This window comes from Blennius ocellaris (genome assembly GCF_963422515.1).
Source record: "Blennius ocellaris genome assembly, chromosome: 23".
NCBI lineage: Eukaryota > Metazoa > Chordata > Actinopteri > Blenniiformes > Blenniidae > Blennius > Blennius ocellaris.
The window spans coordinates 18219105-18245312 of NC_137672.1; the positions used below are offsets into that span (position 1 = coordinate 18219105).

A 26208-nucleotide genomic window follows, 5' to 3' on the forward strand; every position below is an offset into this window, starting at 1 on the left:
AGACTCATAAAATATAAGAATCTCACTGCGTCACACTTTAAAGCATCTTTCTTCTCGCATGAAATCCGGTTATTTAAAAATAAAACCACAGTGAAAAGAGAGAGAGAGGAATAAATAAAACCCCACGTTTCTTGGTTAAGTCAGAGATTTGGCGTGGCGGCGCGGCGCCGGCAACGACCCGGGGACTTCTGCCGGGGATGATGGGAAAATTTGTAGTGACTGCGGGGCGACGTGGAGGAGAAGTCATGGATCCGACTGACGGTTGAACGAGTGTCTTTAACGGTACAGTGGAGGGATGGAGGGATGGAGAGAGAGAGAGGGAGAGAGAGAGAGAGAGGGAGAGAGAGAGGTGGACCTCATAAAAGTCCCAAGTGCTTTTGCGCTAAGGAGGATTAAGCTGCCATATCTACCAGCGATTCTATAAGACGGGGTTAACCCCCGGCTGAACCGACGTCCCGGTTTAGAGGTCAGCTGGAAATGTGACCGCGATGATGATGATGATGATGAAGATGATGATGATGATGATGGTGCAGAGAAGGTGATGTAAGGCAGGTGTGGAGGTCGGACGGAGGAGAAAAGAGTCGACGCTTCATGTACGTTCAGAAAAAAAAACCTGGTTTGTCTCAGGTGGTCGAAACCAAAACTTTCACAATAAAAGCATGTTCCGCAAAGAAACCCGACACGCATTCTCGTAAAATAAAACAGCAGGACCCGAGAGACGCTCAGTTATTGGAGCAGGGAGTTAAATTACTCTTAACTTGACGGGGCGCTCGGTTACGTGTTTAAATATTTGTTGATTTCGACATAAAATAAAGTGAAATTCAAGCGTTTTCAACCCGTTTCTCACTGTAAACTTGGTCGCTGCTCAACATGCTCCAGTATCGCTCACATTTATAGATATTTCAGTCTTTCAGATTTAAAGGACGATTTCTAGAGCTAAATTTGAAGGTTTCAAAAATATTTTTTTTCAAAATTTTCAATGTTAAATTTGAAATAAAAGTCTTTACGTTTTCACTGTTAAAAAAAATCCATCAATATTGAATTGCTTAATGTGATATAATGTGTCATTGATCTGTAATATTCAGACACAAGCTTAAAGATACTTCATAATAAGAGGAGAAAAGTTTAAATCAATTTAATCGCACCTCTTTCTTACAAAGTTTGAGGTTTTAATTGGGAAATTTGAATTTATCGCACCGTTTTTAAGGGAAAAGTCCCATTTTTAAGTTTAAAAAGGCAGTCGGAGACATTCAGAAACGTGAAAAAGGAACATTGAGGCAACAAAGGGAATTTTCTTAACGGCTGTTTGGATCCATGGGCGATAAAACCTGACGAAAACACCTTTCGCAATAAAAGCGCTTGAACGAACTCCTGGTTTTCCTCAATTTATCAGCGGTGACGAGAAGATGCAGTTTAATTAGGGACCTCGCCAACGGCTGGGCCCTAAGCCCAGCCAACGGCAGGTCTCTTTTGGATTTCGTCGTCGCCAAAAGTGCGGGCCCTCCGAAGGAGGGCCCGCACTCATCCAGGCCCTCTCCTGACCCTCCCGGAGTGGCCGACGCCCCCGAAGGGGGCGTCGGCCACTACCTGGTGGCGAAATTATATATTGTTCTTCGAATGTTTCTTTATTAGGGACCTCGCCAACGGGTGGGCCCTAGGCCCAGCCAACGGCAGGTCTCTTTTGGATTTCGTCGTCGCCAAAAATGCGGGCCCTCCGAACCCCCTAAACACGCTCAAAAACTCACCAAATTTGGGAGACTCGTCAAAAGTGTGGCACTCCACAATCTCACGTCAAAAAATTCCCCAAAAATCCAAAAATGGCTCTCTAGCGCCACCTAGAAAATTGCAATCACCCGCCACGGTCCGTAAGAATGTCGTATAGAAAAACAGCGAATACGAAACTTCTTCGTCTACTCGACCCCTACGACTCACGCGCTCTAACTTTTGACCTAACTCCAACAGGAAGCCGGCTATTTGCCTTTCAATGTAAGGTGTTCGCCCAAAAAAGGGAAAAAAAGGCAGAAACGGAAAATTTAACTCCTCAAAGGGCGAAGGTCGCATCGGTTCAATTGAGATATACAAAAATAGAGGAGATTGTTTACTACTGAACTCTAGAGGGAAATTTTCTTACCTAGTCCAGTTTAATTTTTATTAGCCGTCCAAGCTCCCCACCCCGAAATCGGCTCTCCCCATCCTGTCATCCGAATACATGGGGAAATGGAAAATTCGCCCCAAAATCAACGATTTAAAACTCCCCGAACTACTCTTAACTGTTTGCAAACCGTGACTCTCAGCCACAAACCGAGGGCATCGCCACTACCGCGAGACCCTGCCGAACAAGAGGATGTAACATATGTGGGGAAAATTCCAAAACAAGTCCCCAGAATGACGAGTTAAAGCGACACAGTAACATTTTTCTCGTCCGAAATCTTAACACTATAGCGGATGGAGCCAAATCTGCCGTTCCTGCCAAACAGCGCCCCCTGGTGTCCAAACTTTACCTCTGACTGCTTCCAAACCCACACAGTATTAAAGACGACAAAAATTCCTACATAAGTATGGTACTTTTATCCACATACTCCCCCGATAAGTATAGATTAAGAGCAGTTGTTCGCAAAATCTTCTAATATAATCCTCTCTGCCTCACTCTGACGTCAGAGTGTCCGCGCTCGGCGCAGCTGTGAAATTCTCCACTGTGATTGGTCAGTGCATCACTCCATATATGGGCAGCTTCCTGTAGCTTCAGGCTCATCACTGCTGTGTGATTGACAGCCTGTCATATCCTGCAGTTTGACCTGAGAGTGACCTCAGCAGTCATTCTCAGGTCAGGTTACTCTCATGTGCCCTGACCTCACTCTCATGTCTCATGTTCTCCTGTCATGAGGACATGCAAAACCTGTACGAGACCTGGCCTGAGGCCCTCACATTCATGTCGGTGGAAGTTTGTGAAAAACCTTTATGGCATCATTCACACCTTCGCACACCGCCGACAAAGGCCGGGCCTCCTAGGCCCGGCACTCCACCAGGTCAGTCTCATGTCCCACACTGACCTCCGTAGGAGGCCTGGCCTGAGGCCATATAATTCATGTCGGTGGAAGTTTTTGAAAAACCTTTATTGTTCCATAAGTGCAGTGTCATTCACACTAGAATTGAAGCAAGACCAGATTTGGGATCGGGGCAACCTGGGGAGTACCACACTGAGATTTTCAGGTGTATCCGCTAGCTTGCGGCATAGCATGCCCGTTAGCATGCTAGTAAACATTTTTCGATTGAGCTGAAATTTGGTAGGTGGCCTAATGGGGGTGCTGCGGTCACAAATCACTAGCTAATTAGCTGGTTCCGACGCCGTTTTTTCAAAATAAAAGTACAATTTTTTTTTTTTTTTTTTTTTTTTGCTTCAATAATCTTTTTTTTAATTAACCGTTCATAGCCACCCCCCCGACGGGCAATCTCGAGGTCCCGACCAATGCTGCTTGCAGCTTTAATTATTCTTATTATATATTTTTTTACGGATAAATCCTATAATTTGACCCCCTAAACATGCTCAAAAACTCACCAAATTTGGAAGACTCGTCAAAAGTGTGGCACTCCACAATCTCACGTCAACAAATTCAGAGAAAATCCAAAAGTGGCTCTCTAGCGCCACCTAGACACTTTCAATCGCCCGCCACGGTCCGTAGGAATGTCGTAGAGAAATGTCGCGAATACGAAATTTGTTCGTCTACTCGAGCCCTACGACGCACGCGCTCTAACTTTTGACCTAACTCCAACAGGAAGGCCGCTATTTGCCTTTCAAAGTAAGGTGTTCACCCAAAAAAGGCAAAAAAAGGCCGAAACGGAAAATCTAAACCATCATAGGGCGAAGGTCGTATCGGTGAAATTGAGATATACAAAAATAAAGGAGATTGTTTACTACAAATATTTAGAGGGAATTTTTCTTACCTAGTCCAGTTTAATTTTTATTAGCCGTCCAAGCTCCCCACCCCCTAAACGCCTTTTTGGCTCCTGTCATCCATTAACATGGGGAAACCGAAAATTCTCCCCCAAAATCAACGATTTTGAACTCCCCGAACTACTCTTAACTGTTTGCAAACCGTGACTCTCAGCCACAAACCGAGGGCATCGCCACTACCGCGAGACCCTGCCGAACAAGAGGATGTAACATATGTGGGGAAAATTCCAAAACAAGTCCCCAGAATGACGAGTTAAAGCGACACAGTAACATTTTCTTCGTTCTACATTTTTACATTGAATCCTGATGGGAGATATCCGGCGTTGTCGCCAAACAGCGCACCCTGGTGTCCAAAGTTTACCTCCGACTGCTTCCAAGCGTACACCGTCTTAAAGAGGACAAAAATTCCTACAAAAGTATGGTATTTTTATCCACATACTCCCCCGATAAGTATAGATTAAGAGCACTTGTTCGCAAAATCTTTGAATATAATCCTCCCTGCCTCACTCTGACGTCAGAGTGTCCGCGCTCGGTGCAGCTGTGAAATTCTCCACTGTGATTGGTCAGTGCATCACTCCATATATGGGCAGCTTCCTGTAGCTTCAGGCTCATCACTGCTGTGTGATTGACAGCCTGTCATATCCTGCAGTTTGACCTGAGAGTGACCTCACCAGTCATTCTCAGGTCAGGTTACTCTCATGTGACCTGACCTCACTCTCATGTCTCATGTTCTCCTGTCATGAGGACATGCAAAACCTGTACGAGGTCTGGCCTGAGACATGTAATTCATGTCGGTGAAAGTTTGTGAAAAACCTTTATTGTTGCATCATTCACACCTTCGTTCACGCCGACAAAGGCCGGGCCTCCTAGGCCCGGCACTCCACCAGGTCACTCCATCGTCCCACACTGACCTTTGTACGATGGAAGTCGGTGGAAGTTTGTGAAAAACCTTTATTGCATCATTCACACCTTCGCGCACCGCCGACAAAGGCCGGGCCTCCTAGGCCCGGCACTCCACCAGGTCAGTCTCTTGTCACACACTGACCTCCGTAGGAGGCCTGGCCTGAGGCCATATAATTCATGTAGGTGGAAGTTTTTGAAAAACCTTTATTGTGCCATAAGTGCTGTGTCTTTTACACTAGAATTGAAGTAAGACCAGATTCAGGATCGGGGCCATCTGGGGAGCACCCAACAGACATTTTTAGGCAGCTCGGCTAGCTTGCGGCTTAGCATGCCTGTTAGCATGCAAGGAAACATTGTCTGATTGAGCCGAAATTTGGTAGGTAGCCTAATGGAGTTGCTGCGATCACAAATCACTAGCTAATTAGCTGGTTTTGACGCAGTTTTTTCAAAATAAAAGTCGTAAAAAAAATTTTTTTTTTTTTTTTTATATTTAAGCAAATATTTTGAACCGTTCATAGCCACCCCCCCGACGGGCAATCTCGAGGTCCCGACCAATGCTGCTTGCAGCTTTAATTTATTTTATTTTTCCCAGTTTAATAAAACCAGAGAACATCTTGAAACCAGTGAAGGAAAAGTTTGCGGAAGAGATTTTTCACACGGAACAAAAAAAAACGGTGACATTTCAATTTGTTTGTTTTCACGTAAATGAAACTAATGAACCGAAAACGATTTGATCTGAGATTTAGAAAGACTCTTGTTGGCTTATCGGCACTCCATAGGGAGGCGGAGTTTTAACTTCACAGTATGGACAGAAGAAGCGTCTTAAGTTATGCTTCTCGCTACGCTGCCACCTGTAGGTGGGATGTGATATCGCAGCTCTTAGCCAGTTTATTTTAGATGCAGTTTTGTTAAAAAAAAAAAAATCTGTGTGCGAAAAATAAAATTTTTGAAAATGTAAAGGGAGAAATATCCAATGACTTTTCCCTTAAAATAAGTGAAAAAACGAATTGTCTTTTCGAACTAATATAGTTGGAAAAACTATTTTAAACTGCATTTTTCCAGTATTTTCAACCTCTGTCTTAGAACGATGCACGAAATGTGTAACAAACCTTGTTTCTTCTATAATAAAACCCATAAAAACGATCATTCCAAGACATTTAAGATGCATCGTCTTTAAAAAAGTTGCTTAATCTTTCTAAAATATGAGTTATTAGTTGAATTTCTGTTAAATCGAGTGACATTATGACAAAATGAACGTGGACGCGGTTCAATCTGATGTTTCAGGAGGATTTTCTTTGAGGTAAATTCAGTTTTTTTGTGCGCATGTGATTGTTGTAACGTGTTTATTACACACACACACACACACACACACACACACACACACACACACACACACACACACACACACCTGTCACCCTCCCTCCCACATGCGCCTCATTAAATGACACACATCTGAGTCCGTCACATCCAGTTCAATGGCCCCCGCAGCGCCTGGTACCTTCCACCGGGGCAGAGTGTTTTCATTGTGTGTGGGTCACATGCCCCGGATCAGAGGGGGGGGGGTGGAGGGGGGGGGGGGGGGGGGGTGTGTGACCAGGGTCACGGTGGGAGCGCCGAGCCGCGGGACGGGGGTCATGGAAAGTGTGAAAGAGTCACCAGGTGTCCTTCTTAAAGACTTTAGCGCCACAATCCTGCATTTCACTTTGCATTATGGGTATTACACGGCCGGGGCGGAGTGTGTGTGTGTTAGTGTGTGTGTGTGTGTGTGTGTGTGTTTTATATGAGGTTTTACTTGATGCTTTCCGTCAGAGGACGCTCAGGTCAGTTTAAGTATTTCAATGAACGACGACGAGCTAATTTCGCGTAAAAGTGACATTTTTAAAAGAAAAAAATTTGTAATAAAATTTTTATTTTTTTTATTTTGAAACCGTCGCTCGCCTCCATCTTGAATCACACGGGGACACACGGCGCAGCTTAGGTGATTTATTGAACACACACACACACACACACACACACACACACACACACACACACACACACACACACACACTCACACTCACACTCACACTCACACTCTGATGCCCGGTTGGGTCTTGATCTGGCTTAACCTTTCTACCTCTAGCCCACTTCGCCGGCTCACAGCTGCCCGCATTCGCCGCGCAGGCCTCTGATTGGCTGAGCCCCGCTCCGCTAGGCCTCATCATCTCGCCCTGACCTTGAATCCCCCCCACCCCCCCACCATACCACCACCACCACACACACAAACACACCCCTCCTCATACCTCTGCCATTTTCTATCATCATCCCTTCATTTAAAGTCGTGAAACGATGCTTTCACTTCAAATTAAAAGGACTTCAGGTTTGTTTTCCGTCAATATCTCAGCAGGTTATCGAGATAAAAGTCACTTAACTGATCAGAGAACTTTGACTTGAACATTAAACGAGTAATTCTCCATGAAAATATCATTAACATCGTTATTAACTCGACGTTTTAGGTCAAAACTCAAATGTATATGTAGCCATGTTCACAGATATCAGTCAGCGTCAGTTAATAGATAAGGTTATATTATTTATAGATGCACGCGTGCTCAGACTGAACGTTTATTTCGTTTCTACACAATAGAGTGTCGTCGGCATACAATCAAAGCGTTTCTCTTCTCTAGGAACTCTGTTTTGAGTGGCGCAGGGAAGATTTAGCTGGACGGACCGGCCTCATCCTTTAATAGCGGCTGTTTCCTTGTTATTAAGGGCATTTAAAGAATCGTTTCCTAAAGCTGAAAGGCCGGGGGGGTGGTGGGTGGGGGGGGAGAGAGAAAGGGGCCACCTGTTATTTCTGGTTGATCTGCTGGATGTTTGGCCTAAAAACACACAGATATGGAAAAAAAAAAAAAAATCGGATTTAACTTTTGGATTCCCGGGTTGTTGTTTCGGTGGCGTCCCTCCCCTCCCCCCCCCCCCCCCCCCTCCCCTCCCGCCCCCTGACCTCGTCACCCCGGCGGCCTGGCGGGCCGGAGTGCACCGGGGCCGGGTGCAGAGGGCGAGCCCGCCCGCCCGCCCGGGGCAAATGCAGGTCAGTCCAGATCCAGATCTCCCCCGGTAATCTCTGCCCCAGCTTTGAACCCTGGATCCCATTAAAAAGGATTTACATCCAATAGTGTAGATGTACCAAAGGCAGCTTTGCTTTCTTCTCTTCTCATCATTTCCCCCCTCTAATAAAAATCCCTGTAAAACACCAGCATGAGGTTTCCCCCCTCCACCTCCTCCTCCCCCTTTTTCCTCCTCCCGCGTGACGAAGAGAGCGAGCCACGCCCACCGGGATTGGTCGGTAGTGAAAGCCTTTTATGGGATGTGCACGTTTGGCAGGCGGCGCCGCCCGGGTGAAAATATCCACACTGTGTGGGGGGAGGAGGAGGGGGAGGGGAGGGGTTCCCCACCGACCCTGATCATTTCTGCTTATCCCCCCCCCCCTCCTCCACCCGTATCAGCCATCTTATCTCCGTCTCCACTATCTGCTGCTCGCCGTCTGTTTGTGGTCTTTGCAGAGAGACTTGCTGGCGTCGGTCATTCCCCCTCTGAGCCGCGGGATCCTCTCCGATCTCATTATTTGGAGCTGAAACTATGATCTCATTGGCCCTGGCAGCCGCCCCGGCCCCACCGCCGCCGCGTGGCCGTACCGAGGCTAAGAGGTCTCATCCCAGATAGACGCTTCCCACATCAACGCTTCCAGATAGACGCTTCCAGATAGACGCTTCCCACATCGACGCTTCCAGATAGACGCTTCCCACATCGACGCTTCCCACATCGACGCTTCCCACATCGACGCTTCCCACATCGACGCTTCCCACATCGACGCTTCCCACATCGACGCTTCTAGATACACGCTTCTAGATACACGCTTCTAGATACACGCTTCTAGATACACGCTTCCCAGATAGACGCTTCCCAGATAGACGCTTCCCAGATAGACGCTTCCCAGATAGACGCTTCCGAATAGACACTTCCAGATAGACGCTTCCCACATTGACGCTTCCCACATTGACGCTTCCCACATTGACGCTTCCCACATCGACGCTTCCAGATAGACGCTTCCAGATAGACGCTTCCCACATCGACATTTCCCACATCGACATTTCCCACATCGACATTTCCCAGATAGACGCTTCCCAGATAGACGCTTCCCAGATAGACGCTTCCCAGATAGACGCTTCCCAGATAGACGCTTCTAGATACACGCTTCCCAGATAGACGCTTCCAGATAGACGCTTCCAGATAGACGCTTCCCACATCGACGCTTCCCACATCGACGCTTCCCACATCGACGCTTCCAGATAGACGCTTCCAGATAGATGCTTCCCACATCGACATTTCCCAGATAGACATTTCCCAGATAGACGCTTCCCAGATAGACGCTTCCAGATAGACGCTTCCCACATCGACGCTTCCCAGATAGACGCTTCTAGATACACGCTTCCCAGATAGACGCTTCCCAGATAGACGCTTCCGAATAGACGCTTCCGAATAGACGCTTCCAGATAGACGCTTCCAGATAGACGCTTCCCACATCGACGCTTCCAGATAGACGCTTCCAGATAGACGCTTCCCACATCGACATTTCCCAGATAGACGCTTCCCACATCGACATTTCCCAGATAGACGCTTCCCAGATAGACGCTTCCCAGATAGACGCTTCCAGATAGACGTTAGATTTTGTTACTATGTGAATTTTAGTAGTTTTACCCTCGCATTTTCTAACGTAAGAAGAGAAAACACAACATCCGTCTGGTTTCTCGGCCAATCTCACTCTAAAAGTAGTGATAAGTGAGATAGACGTTTAAAAAAATTACTTCAGTTACTTTGTGGAAGTTCTTTGAAGTTAAGGCGAGATTTTACTTTGAATCCTCTTTATGGTCTAAGCAGGTCACATGACGTGTGTGTGTGTTCTCATTGGTTCCTGCCGCTTACCTACATTGTTCATCTGTTCTGTGAGAAAACTAAAACAAAAAATGAAAAATTCCCATTGTTACGGAGGCGAACTGCAGACTATTGGCCGGCTTATGGCGTTTCTGCTGCTGCAGGAGTTTCCCTTTAAGTCGTCTGCAGCCAATCCCCACTTATCGGGGATTAGGTGGCTGGATTTCTACGAAAATTCATCAGGGGGCTCACGGAAAGTCTGTGCGGGTGTAAATAACTTTCAGCGTGAGAGTCGATTACTTAACGCTGCCCGTGTTTGATAAGTCGCCGTTCACTTTGTTTCATACAAAGGCACCGAAACTCTGACGACGTGAGCGTTCCATTCATTTACAGTGACTGGACACGGCACCCCATCTTCTCCTGGGACTTCGTGCTTTTATTTTGACAGTCACCGTAATAACAATCTAATTTATTCGTCTGGCCAGGAGAATGCCCGTGAACTCCCAATGTTAAAGTTTATAGCGTATTGTTCTCTGCTTCATGTGTGTGTGTGTGTGGTTTCATAACAACAAATAGCACCCTCTAGTGGCCTGGCATGCCAACTACATCATTTCTGTTGTTTCTGTATCGACGGACCACGTTTTTTTTTTTTTTTTTTTAATCCTGCGAGACTTTTCTGACACAAAAAAATGACACCTTTTTACTTGAAGCGTCGTGTAAAGTGGGCTTTAATTTGAAAATAGGTGGATGGGTGGTCTATGCCACTTTATCTACGCCACTTAATTGACCACTATATACTGGGACTTGAACCTGCACTGCCAACACTGGTATTATTTTTTTACTATAGTATGTTTATTGTACTTTATTCTACACTTTGCCGCCCCATCATAGTTATATTTCCTTGTATTTCATCTTACTGTATATTTTGCTCCCCTTAGAACCTATTATACTTTATTATTGTTTGTGATTTTAATCTTATTTTTTTATTTTTTAACCCTATTTTATTGACTTATTATTACTTTTTACTGTAAATATTTTTGGCCCTTAGAATTCTTGATAGTCATTGTATATAAGATTCCTCTATTCTTATCTAACTGTTTGCATATTTCTTGTCTTTCCAACTCATGAGTCCTTAAGAGCAGAATGTAAAAAGTACATTTCTCCTTTGTGAGATCAATAAAGGCTTATCTTATCTGATCTTATGCGTCAACAGCGCCCACTAGTGGCCCGACAGGAAAACTATACGAGTTTGAGCATTTCGGCTGAAGCTTTACTGAAACTAAAATGCGAAAACTTTACGTTTTTCTCACCAGAGCTTGTTTAAATTGCGCAACCCATGTGAATCATTAAACTGTTGTCCTTGCAAAAAAAACCGAGATTATTTTAGAATTTTCTTCGGAGGGAGAAAAACGATCGCGCCGCTGCCGCATCTCGCTCGCGGCTGCTCTTTTGCATTTTTCACGCGTGTGATTCCTCCCTGCGAGCTTCCTCTCCGTGCGGCGACCTCGCCGTGGCCTCCAATCAACGTCCCAACCCAGCGCCGGCTTTTCCACACGCCATACATTAAAGCTACGCTGCGCCGCATCAATTAAACATGGCCGACAAGGACAGGCAGAGTTCAGCAAGCTTTTTTTTTTTTACTCCCCCCTTTCTTTCTCTCTCGATCTGCTGCCGGTGGCGTGACGCTTCGCGTGTGGCGAAGCTGTCATGAGAGAGAACGGCGGTGCAGATATTAGTGACAGCTTTACGGGTATTTTAGACATTTATACCTTTTATTCTGCATGAACACTCGGCTTGTGGCGTTCCCGTAACCTTTAAAATTTCAAGTCCATGTTAAAAAAAACAACAACGTTGCTTGTAACTGAACAAGCGAGGGAACGTTCCCGATCCGATGTGCAGAGACGTGATCCGATGGCTCCTTCCGTGGGGATTTACAGTAGCTACACTCCTTCTCGTGTTACGAGGCGTCGCGTGCTTTTAACCGCTGGCGTCGGAGAGCGAGCAGATCGTGCTACAGTGAGGATGTGCGCCAGTCACACCACCACAACGACAATTTAGCTTCTAGTTCTATAGGTCTGTGGCCCTGCTGCTGCTGCTAGCGTCAGTAGCTTCTAGTTCTATAGGCCTATGGTCCCGCTCCTCCTGCAGCTAGCGTCAGTAGCTTCTAGTTCTATAGGTCTATGGCCCTGCTCCTCCTGCTGCTAGCGTCAGTAGCTTCTAGTTCTATAGGTCTATGGCCCTGCTCCTCCTGCTGCTAGCGTCAGTAGCTTCTAGTTCTATAGGTCTATGGCCCTGCTCCTCCTGCTGCTAGCGTCAGTAGCTTCTAGTTCTATAGGTCTATGGCCCTGCTCCTCCTGCTGCTAGCGTCAGTAGCTTCTAGTTCTATAGGTCTATGGCCCTGCTCCTCCTGCTGCTAGCGTCAGTAGCTTCTAGTTCTATAGGTCTATGGCCCTGCTCCTCCTGCTGCTAGCGTCAGTAGCTTCTAGTTCTATAGGTCTATGGCCCTGCTCCTCCTCCTGCTGCAAGCGTTTGTAGCTTCTAGTTCTATAGGTCTGTGGCCCTGCTGCTGCTGCTGCTAGCGTCAGTAGCTTCTAGTTCTATAGGTCTATGGCCCTGCTCCTCCTGCTGCTAGCGTCAGTAGCTTCTAGTTCTATAGGTCTATGGCCCTGCTCCTCCTGCTGCTAGCGTCAGTAGCTTCTAGTTCTATAGGTCTATGGCCCTGCTCCTCCTGCTGCTAGCGTTTGTAGCTTCTAGTTCTATAGGTCTATGGCCCCGCTCCTCCTGCTGCTAGCGTCAGTAGCTTCTAGTTCTATAGGTCTATGGCCCTGCTCCTCCTGCTGCTAGCGTCAGTAGCTTCTAGTTCTATAGGTCTATGGCCCTGCTCCTCCTGCTGCTAGCGTCAGTAGCTTCTAGTTCTATAGGTCTATGGCCCTGCTCCTCCTCCTGCTGCAAGCGTTTGTAGCTTCTAGTTCTATAGGTCTGTGGCCCTGCTGCTGCTGCTGCTAGCGTCAGTAGCTTCTAGTTCTATAGGTCTATGGCCCTGCTCCTCCTGCTGCTAGCGTCTGTAGCTTCTAGTTCTATAGGTCTATGGCCCTGCTCCTCCTGCTGCTAGTGTCAGTAGCTTCTAGTTCTATAGGTCTATGGCCCCGCTCCTCCTGCTGCTAGCGTTTGTAGCTTCTAGTTCTATAGGTCTATGGCCCTGCTCCTCCTGCTGCTAGTGTCAGTAGTTTCTAGTTCTATAGGTCTATGGCCCTGCTCCTCCTGCTGCTAGCGTCAGTAGCTTCTAGTTCTATAGGTCTATGGCCCTGCTCCTCCTGCTGCTAGCGTCAGTAGCTTCTAGTTCTATAGGTCTATGGCCCTGCTCCTCCTGCTGCTAGCGTCTGTAGCTTCTAGTTCTATAGGTCTATGGCCCTGCTCCTCCTCCTGCTGCAAGCGTTTGTAGCTTCTAGTTCGATAGGTCTATGGCCCTGCTCCTCCTGCTGCTAGCGTCAGTAGCTTCTAGTTCTATAGGTCTATGGCCCCGCTCCTCCTGCTGCTAGCGTCAGTAGCTTCTAGTTCTATAGGTCTATGGCCCTGCTCCTCCTGCTGCTAGCGTCAGTAGCTTCTAGTTCTATAGGTCTATGGCCCCGCTCCTCCTGCAGCTAGCGTCAGTAGCTTCTGGAGCTTGTAGCCCCTGATTGTTCTGGTTATTTGATGACATCACGGACTGTGGTGGGGGGAGGGGGGAGAGCGATTACCTAATCTTTTTTCTACAGATGATCATTTTTGCACGTACATTTTTTTATTTTTTTTTTAAAGGCAGCAAAGGGATCAAATATGAGTCTCGTCTAATTGAAGCTACGAGAAGAAGATTAACGACAGTATATTTTCCCAATAGGAACTTGAAATGTTCCATTTGAAAAATGAAATAATTACTTTGACATTAAGTGCTCTGGTATTATGTTTCCCTGTAGCCTTGAATGAGGAACGAAAGTCTGTCATCTCCTTCAATTGCGCGTCACTTTTCACTGAACATGTGCTCACACAGGCCATCAAGAGGATTTTTCCCTTTATGATGTCACGCGGGGAAACAACCACTCCTCCTGGTAGTGGGTACTCACTCTGACCCTTCCACAGGGAGATAAAAACCGACAAAGAATACTAATATAATGAAGGAATTCAGTGTAATGTGAAAAGAAAACATAACTTTTACTTTTACAGTTAGCATGAGCTAGCGTTGTAGCTTTAACGACATGCTAACCATGCTAAAGTGTCTCATCTTCAGGAGCTTCTTCTTCTTCTGGGTCAGATTCTGGTTGAAACTGGTTGAATGACAGTGTTTCTATGATAAATTGAAATGAAAATCCCCCCCCCCCCCCCCCCCCCCCCCCACTGTGTGTTTTGGTTTGTTGTCGCAGGTCAAAGTCTGGTTCCAAAACCGCCGCACCAAACAGAAGAAGGACACCACCAAGGATTCGGACAAGCGCTCGTCCTCCACGTCCGAGTCTCTGGCCACCTGCAACATCCTGCGCCTCCTGGAGCAGGGCCGCCTGCTCTCGGGCCCCGCCCCCCCGCCCAACCCCCTGCTGGGCCCGCCGGGTCACCCGCCCAACGGCTCCCTGCTGAGCAGCCCGGGCGGCGGCTCCTCCACCTCGCCGGGGATCGGCGGCGGCACGCCGCCCGGCTCCCTGCCGGGCGGGACGTTCGGGCTGTCGCTGCCGTCGCTGGGCGGCACCCCGCCGTCACCGCGCCTCGGCATCCCGCCGCCGCACTCCCTGTGCTTCTCCATGCCGCTGCTGGGGGGCGCCCACCACGAACTGACGTCCGCCTACGGCTGCGGCTCCTCGGCCTTCGAGCCGTACATGCGGCTGGACAGGAAGGAGGCGGATCTGGGCGGGAAGAAGACGGTTTCCTAAGTACCGTGCCCCTCCCCCCCCTCCCACCCCTCCCCCCGGGGACGACGGGGACTCGTCTTCACGAGAACTTTCTCCCTCCGTCTTTCACCCCCCCCCCCCCCCCCCCCCCGGCCGTCCGTCTGACACCTGACACTCCAGCTGCCGCGGACCCGAGGAACGCCATCGATGGCGTCGATCCGGTCGTCTTTCTCGCACCGTTTGTTTGTCGGAGCGACACGAAACGGTTAAAAAGAAGGAAAAAAAAAAAAAAAAAAAAAAGACAAAAGGACTTGGATGTGGCAGAAAGTGAAGACTTTCACTCGCCCACATAAAAAAAAAAAAAATGAACTTGTGAATTTTTGCAGAAATGCCGTGTGTGTGTGATTCCTGACAGACGGATGCTTTGATCTCTTTGCAGTGGTTTTAAGTGACTCTTCACTCTTTGTCCTGTGAGTTCGTATGTTTGTGTGTGTGTGTGTGTGAGTGTGTGAGAGACTTTTCTCTCTATACAGGCCTTCATTTACTGTTCAGGAAAAAAAAAAAAATTCTCTATATATATATATACTTGACATGGATGGTTCAGATGGAATCGGTGTCTGAATGACGAGAAGCAGCAGTATGTACACATTTCTATTCCTGTACAAGTGGCCATGTTTGATTTTAGTTGATGTTGCTGTCACGGTAGGAAGAAACACTGGAGTCAACGAAAAAAGAAAAAAAAAGAGAGAAATCGTAGCATTTTAATATCAAGTCTGTTTGATGTCCAGCCGTAGTTTTTTTTTGTTTTTTTGTTTTTTTTTTGGTAATTTCTTTACTTGTGTTTGTGTGTGAAACAGTACGAACTGGGATCCGGACGAACGGTGCAAAAATCACATATCTGGGTCCGACGGTTGAATTTTTGATGAAGCACGTGGAGGTCAGGCCTGCCCAGGGACTAAACCTGGACGTCCCCCCCCCCCCCCCCCCCCCACCCCCGACAAGCTTTTTGTTCGATTTTTATTTCTTTTCTCTTCCCAGAAATTGCTCTTTTGTGTCTCTTCCCACATGGAGGTCAGAAACAGAACCATGAAAACAATTTGGCTCTTAAACATAAAAAGGCCTCACAAAAAAAAGCCTTTTAAATTATCGATTCCGTGACACAACTATTCCTCTTTATTTCACCCGACGTGGTCCAAATCCAGATTTTCTGCCCATATTTGTTCCGTTTTTCTTAAAGACAAGTACCATTCTGTTCATATTTACTAGATATTTACTGTAGCGGATGTTTTTTCAGCTAAACGGTGTCACAATTCGTGCTTTCGTCTTCACCTTCTTTCCATAATGTCGCTCCGATTGACCAATTTCAGTCTGATGAAGCATTTTTTTTTAAAGATCATTTTGTTGTGGAGGAGCTGATATCTGCACACAAATCGTAGCATTTATCGTGTTCGCCTTCCCGTCGGACGTCGCAGGTTCTCGTGAAGGAACCACGCGTTCTCTCCTGAACGTTCTCCGGTGCTTGTTTTTTTTTCATCGTTTCCCACAGTGTCCTTTTAATCACCGATGAGATGATTTGATGTGATTTAGCAGCTCTCCGGAAAGCCTAGCGGCTTGAATTTACTGAGCGCGGTGGTTTTGATGGACGTTTTGCTCAAGGGCCGACCGTGGTGTGTGTGTGTGTGTGTGTGTGTGTGTGTGTGTGTGTGTGTAGCTGTATGATTCCCCATCTAATTCCCTCAACGGATTCAAACCAGCGTTTTCTAGTTTATTGCAGTAACATTTTTTTTTTTTTTTTTGAACTTGTCAATGAATAAGCTAAATGATCTGACACGAAATGTATCACACAAGCTAACTTGTAGTGCGGCTCCTAACAGGTCCAATATCATAATAGCTTTTATTAATTTAAATCATTTCACATCGATGTGTTCACAGTGTATTTCCCCAAATCCAGCCTGGGTTCTGTATTTCAGTCTAAAAGTCCCTCCAGTGCGCTCGACTGAGAACAGGCCATTTCTGTGTCTGTCCCTTTAAATGCTAATGAGCTGCGTTTTGTCCACGCCCACTCCCGTGTTTGTTTTTCGGTAGCGTTTGCAAGGAGAAAAAAAAATGGTGCCAGCTTGTAATTTTCGAAGGCAAGAGCTCATCAAAGTGAGTATCTGCTTATTTCCACCTATGTGATGTCATAAAGGGAAATCTCTGATTCGCCTGTCTGCTAAAAAAGCAAGTGAGGGAGATGAGGGATTTTCTTCATCGGCTCTGGTGGGGCACATTACTGTTAGAAAATAAAATTTTGCATAATATGGAACCTTTAAACCCCCGCCCCGCCCCCCCGTCACGACCTCGTCCCTCCATCATCAAGGCCGCCGCCATCCAACTTTTAACCAAAATAATTGTCAGAGATATTCAAATGACTGTCAGCTGCGATGAAACGAGACATCAAGGACTCGCCGCCTGATAGATTTGTGAATTTGAGGAGCCGCGGCCCCCGGTGGCGTCGTTCGGCCTTGACCCGAGGACGCCGCTAGCTAAACAACCACACGTTACGTCCGGAGGCGTCTAAACGCCCGACGCGTCAAACTCCTTTTCTTCATTCCTCAACCCATCGCTGAGAAAATGCGACGCTCCGGGTCTTTAGCTAGCAAATCTCGCAAATCTCGAAGTCGTTCCCCTCCGGTTGATTGGTGGGAGTTTCACAATAAAAGCCGAAATGGCCCTTTCAGTCGAGGGATTCGGGAGTTAAAATTCACCCCGGAGCGATGATGGAGGGATCAGCCGCTCCGTTCCTCTTTCCTCTCCTCCCCGCCAGACGCCGTTTGTTGACGTTTACTTTGTTGTCCAAAGAAAATCGAGCCTCGCCAGCGTCTCGCGAAGTTTGCCCTCAATTTGAACGTGTCAAAAGCGCCGCACCTCCCCCTTTTTTTATTTTCATATATCTTTTCATTTCTACACTTTCCCTTCTCCGCGAGGCCTCGTACCCCCCCCCCCCCTCCTTTTCTACGATTCCCTTTCTCTCTCGCTCGCCCACAGTGGCTCGACTCGCATTTATAGAAGAAAAGAAAGAAGAAAAAAAAACGGACACTGCGATGACATCAATTTCCAGCGTTGCTTCCAAAGTAAAGGCCAGACGGTGTTTCCAAACAGCCGAGCGCGTTGCGACCTCGCTGGGCCTTTTCACACCCGTGTAGCTTGTTGTTGTTGATGTTGTTGTTGTTGTTGTGTTCAGACCCCGGCCGCACTGCAAGAAAAAAAAAGAAAAACAAAAAAAAACAAACCCCTGTTCGCTCCTCGCGGCGCCGCACCAGCGCCGGTGTTGAACTCTATTATTTTCTATAAGCAACATCTATAATTCACCAGCTTCGCCATCAAATATTGAGCAGAGCGACGGAGCTGAGAGGTCAGGAGGCTTCCTGCTCCACACACACCCCCTCCACTCACTTCTTCTTCGTGTGTGTGTGTGTGTGCGCGTGTGTGTGTGTGTGTGTAGATATGTGGCTACTGGTGAACACTAGAGCTCTTAATCGGCAAAACTTGAGTATGGCGTCGAAATCTGCCGCCATGTTTTCCCCTGCAGCCGTCCCAGATGGACGATTCCCAGATGGACGATTCCCAGTTAAACGATTCCCAGATGGACGATTCCCAGTTAAACGATTCCCAGATGGACGATTCCCAGTTACACGATTCCCAGATGGACGATTCCCAGTTAGACGACTTCGTTTAAAATCACGGCGGAGGAAGTAAAAAAAAAAAAAAAAAAAAGCATGTTGTTTAATTGAATCCTTTGTAACATTTCAGTGACCGATAGGATGAATAGTAATGTATTAATAAATACATAATAAAGTCATGTACACAAAAAGACCGCGGGGGGGTAATTAAATTTCTTTTTTAATTTTTTAAAACTGGTCCCGATGCCACGATTTTAAACTAACGTCAGGCCACTTTTTCAAAGGGGACGATGTGTCTTTAAGTGTTCGTCACTGAAATGTTACAAATAATGCATCGATTGATAATAAAGTCGCCTAACTGGGAATCGTCTATGTGAGATGAAAGCGTCGTCTTTGTGAGATGAAAGCGTTTTCCCCTCCGCTGGTGTTTCTTTGTGATGTAGATTCTGCGGTCGTCGTTTTCCGTGCGTTCGGCTCGGCCGGACGAAGGAGCGAGAGGCGTCGTCTCCCAAAGAGAAGGAAAAACGATCTGAAGCCTCGCGTCCATTAAACAACTCCGTCAGTCGTTCTTTGTTATATTTTTTTATTTTTAAAAACTTTTCCGGGGGGGTTAGTTTCTTTGCTTCTTCTCTTCGTTGCTTTTTTTTGTCGTGTGCGTTTGCACTCGCAACACTTTTTTGAAAAAAAAAACAAAACAAAGTCCTCCTTTGAGATTGTGTGAAACTATTTGGAAAACAAAATTCTGCTTCTTTTTACTTTCCCTTTTTTCTCCCCGTCCCCCGTCGACTTCTTTCCTTTGAGCAGTAAAACTTCAAAGTCCAGCGAACGGCACCAGCGACGACTCGACGGTGAACAAACTCTTATGTACATAGATATAAATTTATACATAAATATATATAAATGGGTCTTTGCACAAGTTATCTCCATGTCTGCTCCGTGTGATTTTAAACAGGAAAAAAAACAAACAAAAAAAAAAACAAAATGTGAAAGAAAGTTCAGAAAAGCAAACAAAAAAACAAAACAAACCAACAACAAAAAAAGACTTTATATATGCTTTACAATTCCTTGTCTCATTAACATTTTGCACTTATTTAAAGAGGCTTACTTCTGTTTTTCTGGGCTGACAGGGCTGTTTTCACGCTCGGCCAAGATATTGTACAATATGTATATGTATTTTTATTCATATGCATATAAATATATGTCTATGTACTTTGCCTCCTGTGTCGTTTTCTCCTCCTCCTCTTCTTCTTCAGGGCTGAAAAATGCAGCCGTCGTTCTTAATATTTCATCTCATCAAAGCCCTTTTTTAGTTGAATTTTTTGATTTTTTTGGGATGAAAACATACGATATTGGATGTGCATTTGCTCGCTTGCGGCTTTATTAAACAGCCTTGGCCTCATCCTGCCAGCGAAGCTAGACAAAAAAACATCCGCCTATAGTGGACGCTTCACCTTTTTCCAGGTCTTTTCTGCCGCCCTTTTTGAATTCCTCCCTCTTTTAATTATGTTTTGGCTCTCGTGGCGGCACACAAAGACTGAACCCACGTGCCCTTGGGCCACTAATTGGTTGAGAGTTTACAGCACAGAAAAAGTACAAAATGACTCGATTCTGCACGATGAGAACTTAGTCTTTTTTGTAAATATTGCAAAAATGAGCGTTTTGTATGGATTTTGAATGGAAGCGTTTGACTGCGGGTGACATCACGCAAGTTATTTACATTTACTGATCAGTGCTGGTGTGAAAGATCATAAAAACAGGAAATGAATCGGTTGATTTTTATTTTTTTTTTTCCTTCCCAATCAGGAAAATGTCTGGTTTTAATTTAAAACCTGGGTTTTCAAACACGAGGCTTAATCAGGCTGGATACAGTGTTTGAATTACGTGAGCAGAAATTGATCTTAGTATTTATAAAATACTTTTAAAGGTAGAAAAAAAAAAAAAGGTTTAAAACGAGCTGAAAGACAGATTTCACCATTATGTGTCTGGAGAAAATCTTTGTAAAAGAATTTGTTTGCATGTTTTTGATTTTGTTGAACAGTTAAAAAAGAAAAAGTCCATTCATGATAATGTCTGATATTTTGTTTTTCTTAGATTTTCACGCTATAATCCGAGCGGATTGATCCCAAAACTACAAATAAGAACTAAGAGTGTGTGGAAAGAAAATGAAAAAAGTCATGTTTGACCATCATGATGTCGTCTGTACTGAGAAATGAGCATTTGGGAATTAATTGAAGCAGTTATCCCAGGATAAACATGAACCGTTTCCTCATTTCTGCCTTTAAAAGTCTTTCAACTGGAGGTTCTCGTTGGTTTCCTGTGATAAAACCAACAACAGGCTATTAAGTCTCACTATTCATGAAAGAAACACCGTAAATATGACCGATAAAAGCATTCGGCATGATTAAAACCCACATTTTGCTGAAGTTTATATTTTCAGATTAAAAGCATCAATTATGAACTGACTGAAGGAACACAGCAATGGTTAAAAAAAGTACCAGAAACACCTACGTTAACCACAAAAATGTATTATGCCTGTCGTTGATGTAAAACCATTATTTTGAAAGAAACAAGAAGAAATTCAGAAAATCCCATGAAATCAAACTGAAACATTAAAACATTTTCCACTTTAAACGTATTTAACATTGGAAAGATTCTTTAACAGGTTCATCCGAGAAGTGACGCTTGTAAAAAGATAAAATGTTAATTTAGCAACGCTTTATTAAAAAAAAAGAAGGAACTATAATGTGTACATATTGAAGCATTGGGAATAATCTAAGCAGTCTTATTACTACTATTATAAGTTATGTTAAATTAACTGATAAATGCAAGTATTGTATGAATAAATGTGAAGATAAATTGTGGGCTAATAGAATACATGAGCTGAAAACAAGAGAATTAAAAAAAACAAATCAATGATCTCACGAGTTGCAAAAAAACGACAAACTTTTAATCGTTGTTACAAAATCTCTCAAATTTCCATCTGGACTAAAATAGCGCCATAATAACCTTCAAATTAAAGGTTTTTCTTTGTTGTAGGGAAAAAACATTGATGAAAATGTCTATTTTCTTAATAATTAATACTGAAAATGATGACAATCTAAACTTAAAGCCACTTTTAATGAGAACATTGAAAACCGCTCCTGTCGCTGTTGCATTATGGGGGATTAAAAAAAAAACTCTTTGAAGTCTTTGAAGCTACTATTACTTTGCTATATTTCATGGCAGCATCACTCATATCTCATTGTTGTGTCCGTTCCTCTTAAAGAAATTGATTAAAAAAATAAAAAGTACAATTTACTTGGTGGCAAGCATAAAAAAAAAATACCCACACGTTTATCTAAACCCAACAACCATACTTCCAACTTCCAGCTGTGAAGGTGAAAACTCAGACATTAATACTAAAGAGTCACTCAATCAAAAATCAGACATTATTATAAAATGTATAAAATTCCCTTTGTGTTCAGGTTTAACCGTCGTTATGACCTCACCCTCGTATTCCCGGTGTTTAATTTACAATAACTGTGATACTGCGCCACAAATCCTTGATTTGGAATAAAACAAGCCGATAGCTTAGAGATCAAAGGACTTTTTAGGGAGTCGTCAGTGATTCAGACTCCAGCAGGTCATCAAATCACATTTTAATGATTCTTCACCTCAGAAAAAACTCAGTTTAAACTCTGGATTGTCGAAACGTCTCCCAGGTCTTTAAAGCTGTGAAGGTAACACACCACATACAGTACCCCCCCCCTCCCCCTCCACCCCCCCTGTTATCCCAGACTTCAGTGAGGGGCACCTCCTCGCCGGGACAATTGACCCGCAGGGTGCCAATTATAGTGATTGGCACCTTTATTTGAGTGAGGAAAAGGCGAGAGGGTCGAGCGAAAGGAGTCCAGATGGGTGGCCTGGGTGGGAGGGGAGAGGCAGGACCCCCCCCCCCCAAAAAAAATACTTTTTATTGTTGTTTTTGACCAGTAACGTCCCGTCAGCCGACGTATTACCTGATAAAGGAAACACCTTTATTCCCAGAGTCGAGGGCGGGAAGCGTAACGTATATTTCTCTCGCACAACGTTTACGTTTCTATAATATTTCGCGAGATTCTGGAGGAACGTTACGTCAAACTGAAACACCGACTGCAGGGGACACAACACAAGGATGTGAGGGTTTTAAATGTACTTTAAAATAACCTAAGAATAAAAAAAAAAAATGAAAATATCATAGATTTTGGATAATAGAGTTTAGATTTCACTGTTTTCCTTTCTAAAATTAACTACAAGGGCGAAACATAATATTCTAAACTACATTTTGTTGATTTAAATATATAATAATAAACAAAATGTGTTTATTAACCCCATATTTTATCTTCCAGTTAACAAATTTAGGACCTCCACAGCCAATTATATAATAATATCTAGAATAGCCTCAAATACAATTTGTTCAATAGTTATGAAGGAAATGGTCAAACTTTGTTTTAAAGAAAAGAAAAGAAAAGTCAAAAATAGAAGAAAAAGTGGGGAAAAAAGGGGGAAATATTGAAAAAGGAAAATAATTTGGTGGAAAAATTCAAGTGCTCATACATCTAAAAGTGCTTTAACAATTAAGCGACACAGGCCTTCTCCAAATACCACAGAGCCACTATAAAACAGATTAAATAGATAAAGAAGTATAATAAAATAGGCTAAAGTGGTAAAATATGTACAAATAAATACATGAAAATGAGGAATCTTATAGAATATTTATGAAATATACCTGTAACATGCGTATAACTTTCTTCATTCTAGATAAATAACATGTTTTGAGGCTCCAGACAAATTTTATTTGTTAGAAAACGAACTGACTTTGTACTTTTGAGCAGTTTTAGTTACACTTCAGCAGAAAGTTACAGTTATTCACTTTTACCCCGCCACAATAAAAGAACCCGATTGGCTGAATCCTGAAAAGCACATGTTCGGTCAATCTGCGAGTCGTATCGTAAAAAAACAAAAAAAAAAACATGCAAAGAGATTGTTTTTTTTTGTTTTTTTTTAAGAATAATACAATAACGTCAACAAACAAACAAAAAGCGTCTCGTCGATCCAATTTTCAGTCAAATCACGCAATCATGAGCGTCATATTGCACGACGTACATTAACCTACCAGCATATACGCTTTATTCTGTACGTTTTTATTTAGCTTATCTTATATATTTTAAAAAACAGTTTCTATGCAGACGATAACGTGACATCCGTCAGCGGCGGCGGCGGCGGCGCGTCGGGACGAAGACGCGTGACGGAACGTGTCCAAAATGGACGGGAGGCGACGTCCCTTTTCCTGTCGTTTCCGTCTCGTTTCCCCTCCGTCTCGTCGGATCGTTTTCACGCCGCCACTCGGAGGCTGTTTGTTTGTTGCTCAACAGCGTCTCGGCTCTATTAGCCGCCGCCGCCGCCGCCGCCGCCGCCGCCGCCGCCGCCGCCGCCGCCGGTGTTTGTGTCGGCAGACCTTTCAGGAATGCTCCGCTCTCCACCTTTTCTCCCCCTCCTCCTCCACCCCCCCTCCTCCTCCTCCTCCTCCTGCAGCTCAGCAGCCCAGCGGGGGGGCCTCTCCACTAATTAGGGTCACTAATTGGGGGTCGGCTGGGGCAGAGACCCTCCACACCTGCACGGTCATGTGACTTTCAAAGAGGTGCGCGGGGTCAGGGGTCATGCAGTTGGGGTGGTAGGGGGGAGGAGGAGGGGGGGGGGGAGGGGGGGGGATTATATTTGGCTGGGTAGAGTAGATGGGCTGTCGGAGCCCAGCCACACAGGGGAAAAAAAGGGGGGGAATTACACCCGTAGATGGATTTTCGAGTTGGACGCCGCAAGAAAGGACATTTTTGAAAACCCAGACGGACGATGGGAAACTTGTCCGTGTCCGTCCCGTCCAGACTGTGAGGGACGCGGCGAAAAGACACGCTAGAGAAGGATATTCCGTCCGGGTCAGAGGTTAATTGTCTGGTGTGACCTTTTTTAGGGCAGAAAGCTCAGCGCCCCCCCCCCCCCCCCCCCCCCGATACCCCCCCCCGCCTGCCTCTCTCGCCTCGCCTCGGCTCTCGTGGACTAAGTGACGTCTCCCTGTTTTGACACGATTCACACAAGAGTCTGGCTTAAGCCCGGCCCAGAGATTCACAGCTGCATTCCTGGAGAAACCCAACTGACCCGAACAAAAAAAAGAAAAAAGAAGAAGAAGAAGAAGAAGAAGAAAAAGAAGGCTTCTACTCAGGGGAACAGCCGGATTAACAAGGAAGGCCGTGAAATGTATATAAACACAAAAGATCTTAACGTTTGACTTGAATAGAAACAACAGAGACGCTTCCAGAAGTTGAAATGTGACACATTTCTTGAATCTTCACCGTCGTCGTATAAACTTACACCCAAATCGCAACTAAAGTTTTCCGTTTTTAACCTCCCCCCCCCCCCCCCCCCCCCCCACCGCCCCCCGTGGTTATTGGAGGTCCTGCTCTGGTGGTTCGGACCCGGATTCCTTCACAAATTCACTGTATTTAACTTCCAGGGAGCTTTTCCATGAGGAGCTGATACACCCACATGGAAACAACCTATTAAAACATATATGTTTTAATACAGTCTATGATATAGGTTTTTAATATATGTGACATATATAAAATTGGCCATTTTCCTGTGCATATATGTGCATATATGCACGTATATGTGTACACATATACATGCATACAGGCACCTATATAGGTACATATATGCACGTATATATGTGTGCATATATGCACCTATATGTTCTTCTTACATAATTGTTTTTTAGTTAGTTCTCAGTTTTTGCCTTGATAATGTATGACAGTTGCCAAAGAGATATATAGGCTACATATATATCTATATCTATCTATCTATCTATCTATCTATCTATCTATCTATCTATCTATCTATCTATCTATCTATCTATCTATCTATCTATCTATCTATCTATCTATCTTATCTATCTATCTATCTATCTATCTATCTATCTATCTATCTATATGTGGAAATAAAGAAGCAGTACTATATGGCCTGTATATTCACATATATGCACCTAAAATTTGCCTATATGTGGCATATATACGCATGTATGCAGCATATATATTGTCATATATGTGCATATAAACTGCTTATATGTTTCATATATGTGCATATATCCTCATATAGGTTCTTTCCATGTGGGCAGCAGTACTAGTGATGACCTGAGGGGGCAGTGTTGAGCAGGACAGCTCATGTACAAGTACTGAAGGGAACAAAAGACACTTATCACTTGATGATTCATATATATATATATATATATATGTGCATAAAGGGAACATAAGGCTGTGGATCCGCATGTGTATCTAACCTTGAGTTTAAAAGAGCTTTTATAAAAACATCTGACCATATTATTATCGTCACTATTGTCAGGAATAACATCTACGTGATCTGAAAACTTCATTCGTCGCTTCTGTGTTCATAGATCTTTGTACTTGCACTCACATTTCTACGATGAAGTCGAGCAACCCGTAAGAAAAAAGCCACTTGTTAGTGAGAAACCCCAGAAAAAGCCAAAATCGTGGACATTTGTCAAGGTCAATAATTGTAGTTTCTACCTTTATTTCAACATCACATCGACCGTATTCGACGTCTTTTCTGTTGCCAGGTTTGGAACTGCAGCCAGTCAGTCTATTTTATACTGAAAACACCCCAAAAAAACTCTCGACCCGACTGGTAAAAACACCTGTTTGCTCCGATGCAGGTTCGATTTATTAATTGAGCTTTATGGGGGGAAGCAGGTCGTTGCATTATAGCCACGTCTTTCTTTTTTTTTCTCGTGCTACAAATAAAAAAACCTTTACTTTGGTGGTATCGCACAGGTTTTTTGTGTGTGTTTTTTTTGATCCGTGAAGAATTCCATGAAACGCACATCCATGACCTTTGGATTGAA

The 26208-nt window shown here is 44.7% G+C and overlaps 1 protein-coding gene across 1 annotated transcript in view; it reads left to right on the forward strand.

Annotated features, from left to right (window-relative positions):
- Positions 1–14661, forward strand: part of vax2 (ventral anterior homeobox 2) — a gene marked incomplete at both ends in the record, with an annotated part of 21747 nt that extends 7086 nt beyond the window's left edge. Inside the window, one exon of the mRNA XM_080519244.1 lies at positions 14164–14661. Coding sequence (XP_080375370.1) covers positions 14164–14661 — 498 coding nt within the window. The remainder of the gene's footprint in view (positions 1–14163) is intronic.
- Between the last annotated feature and the right edge of the window lie 11547 nt (positions 14662–26208).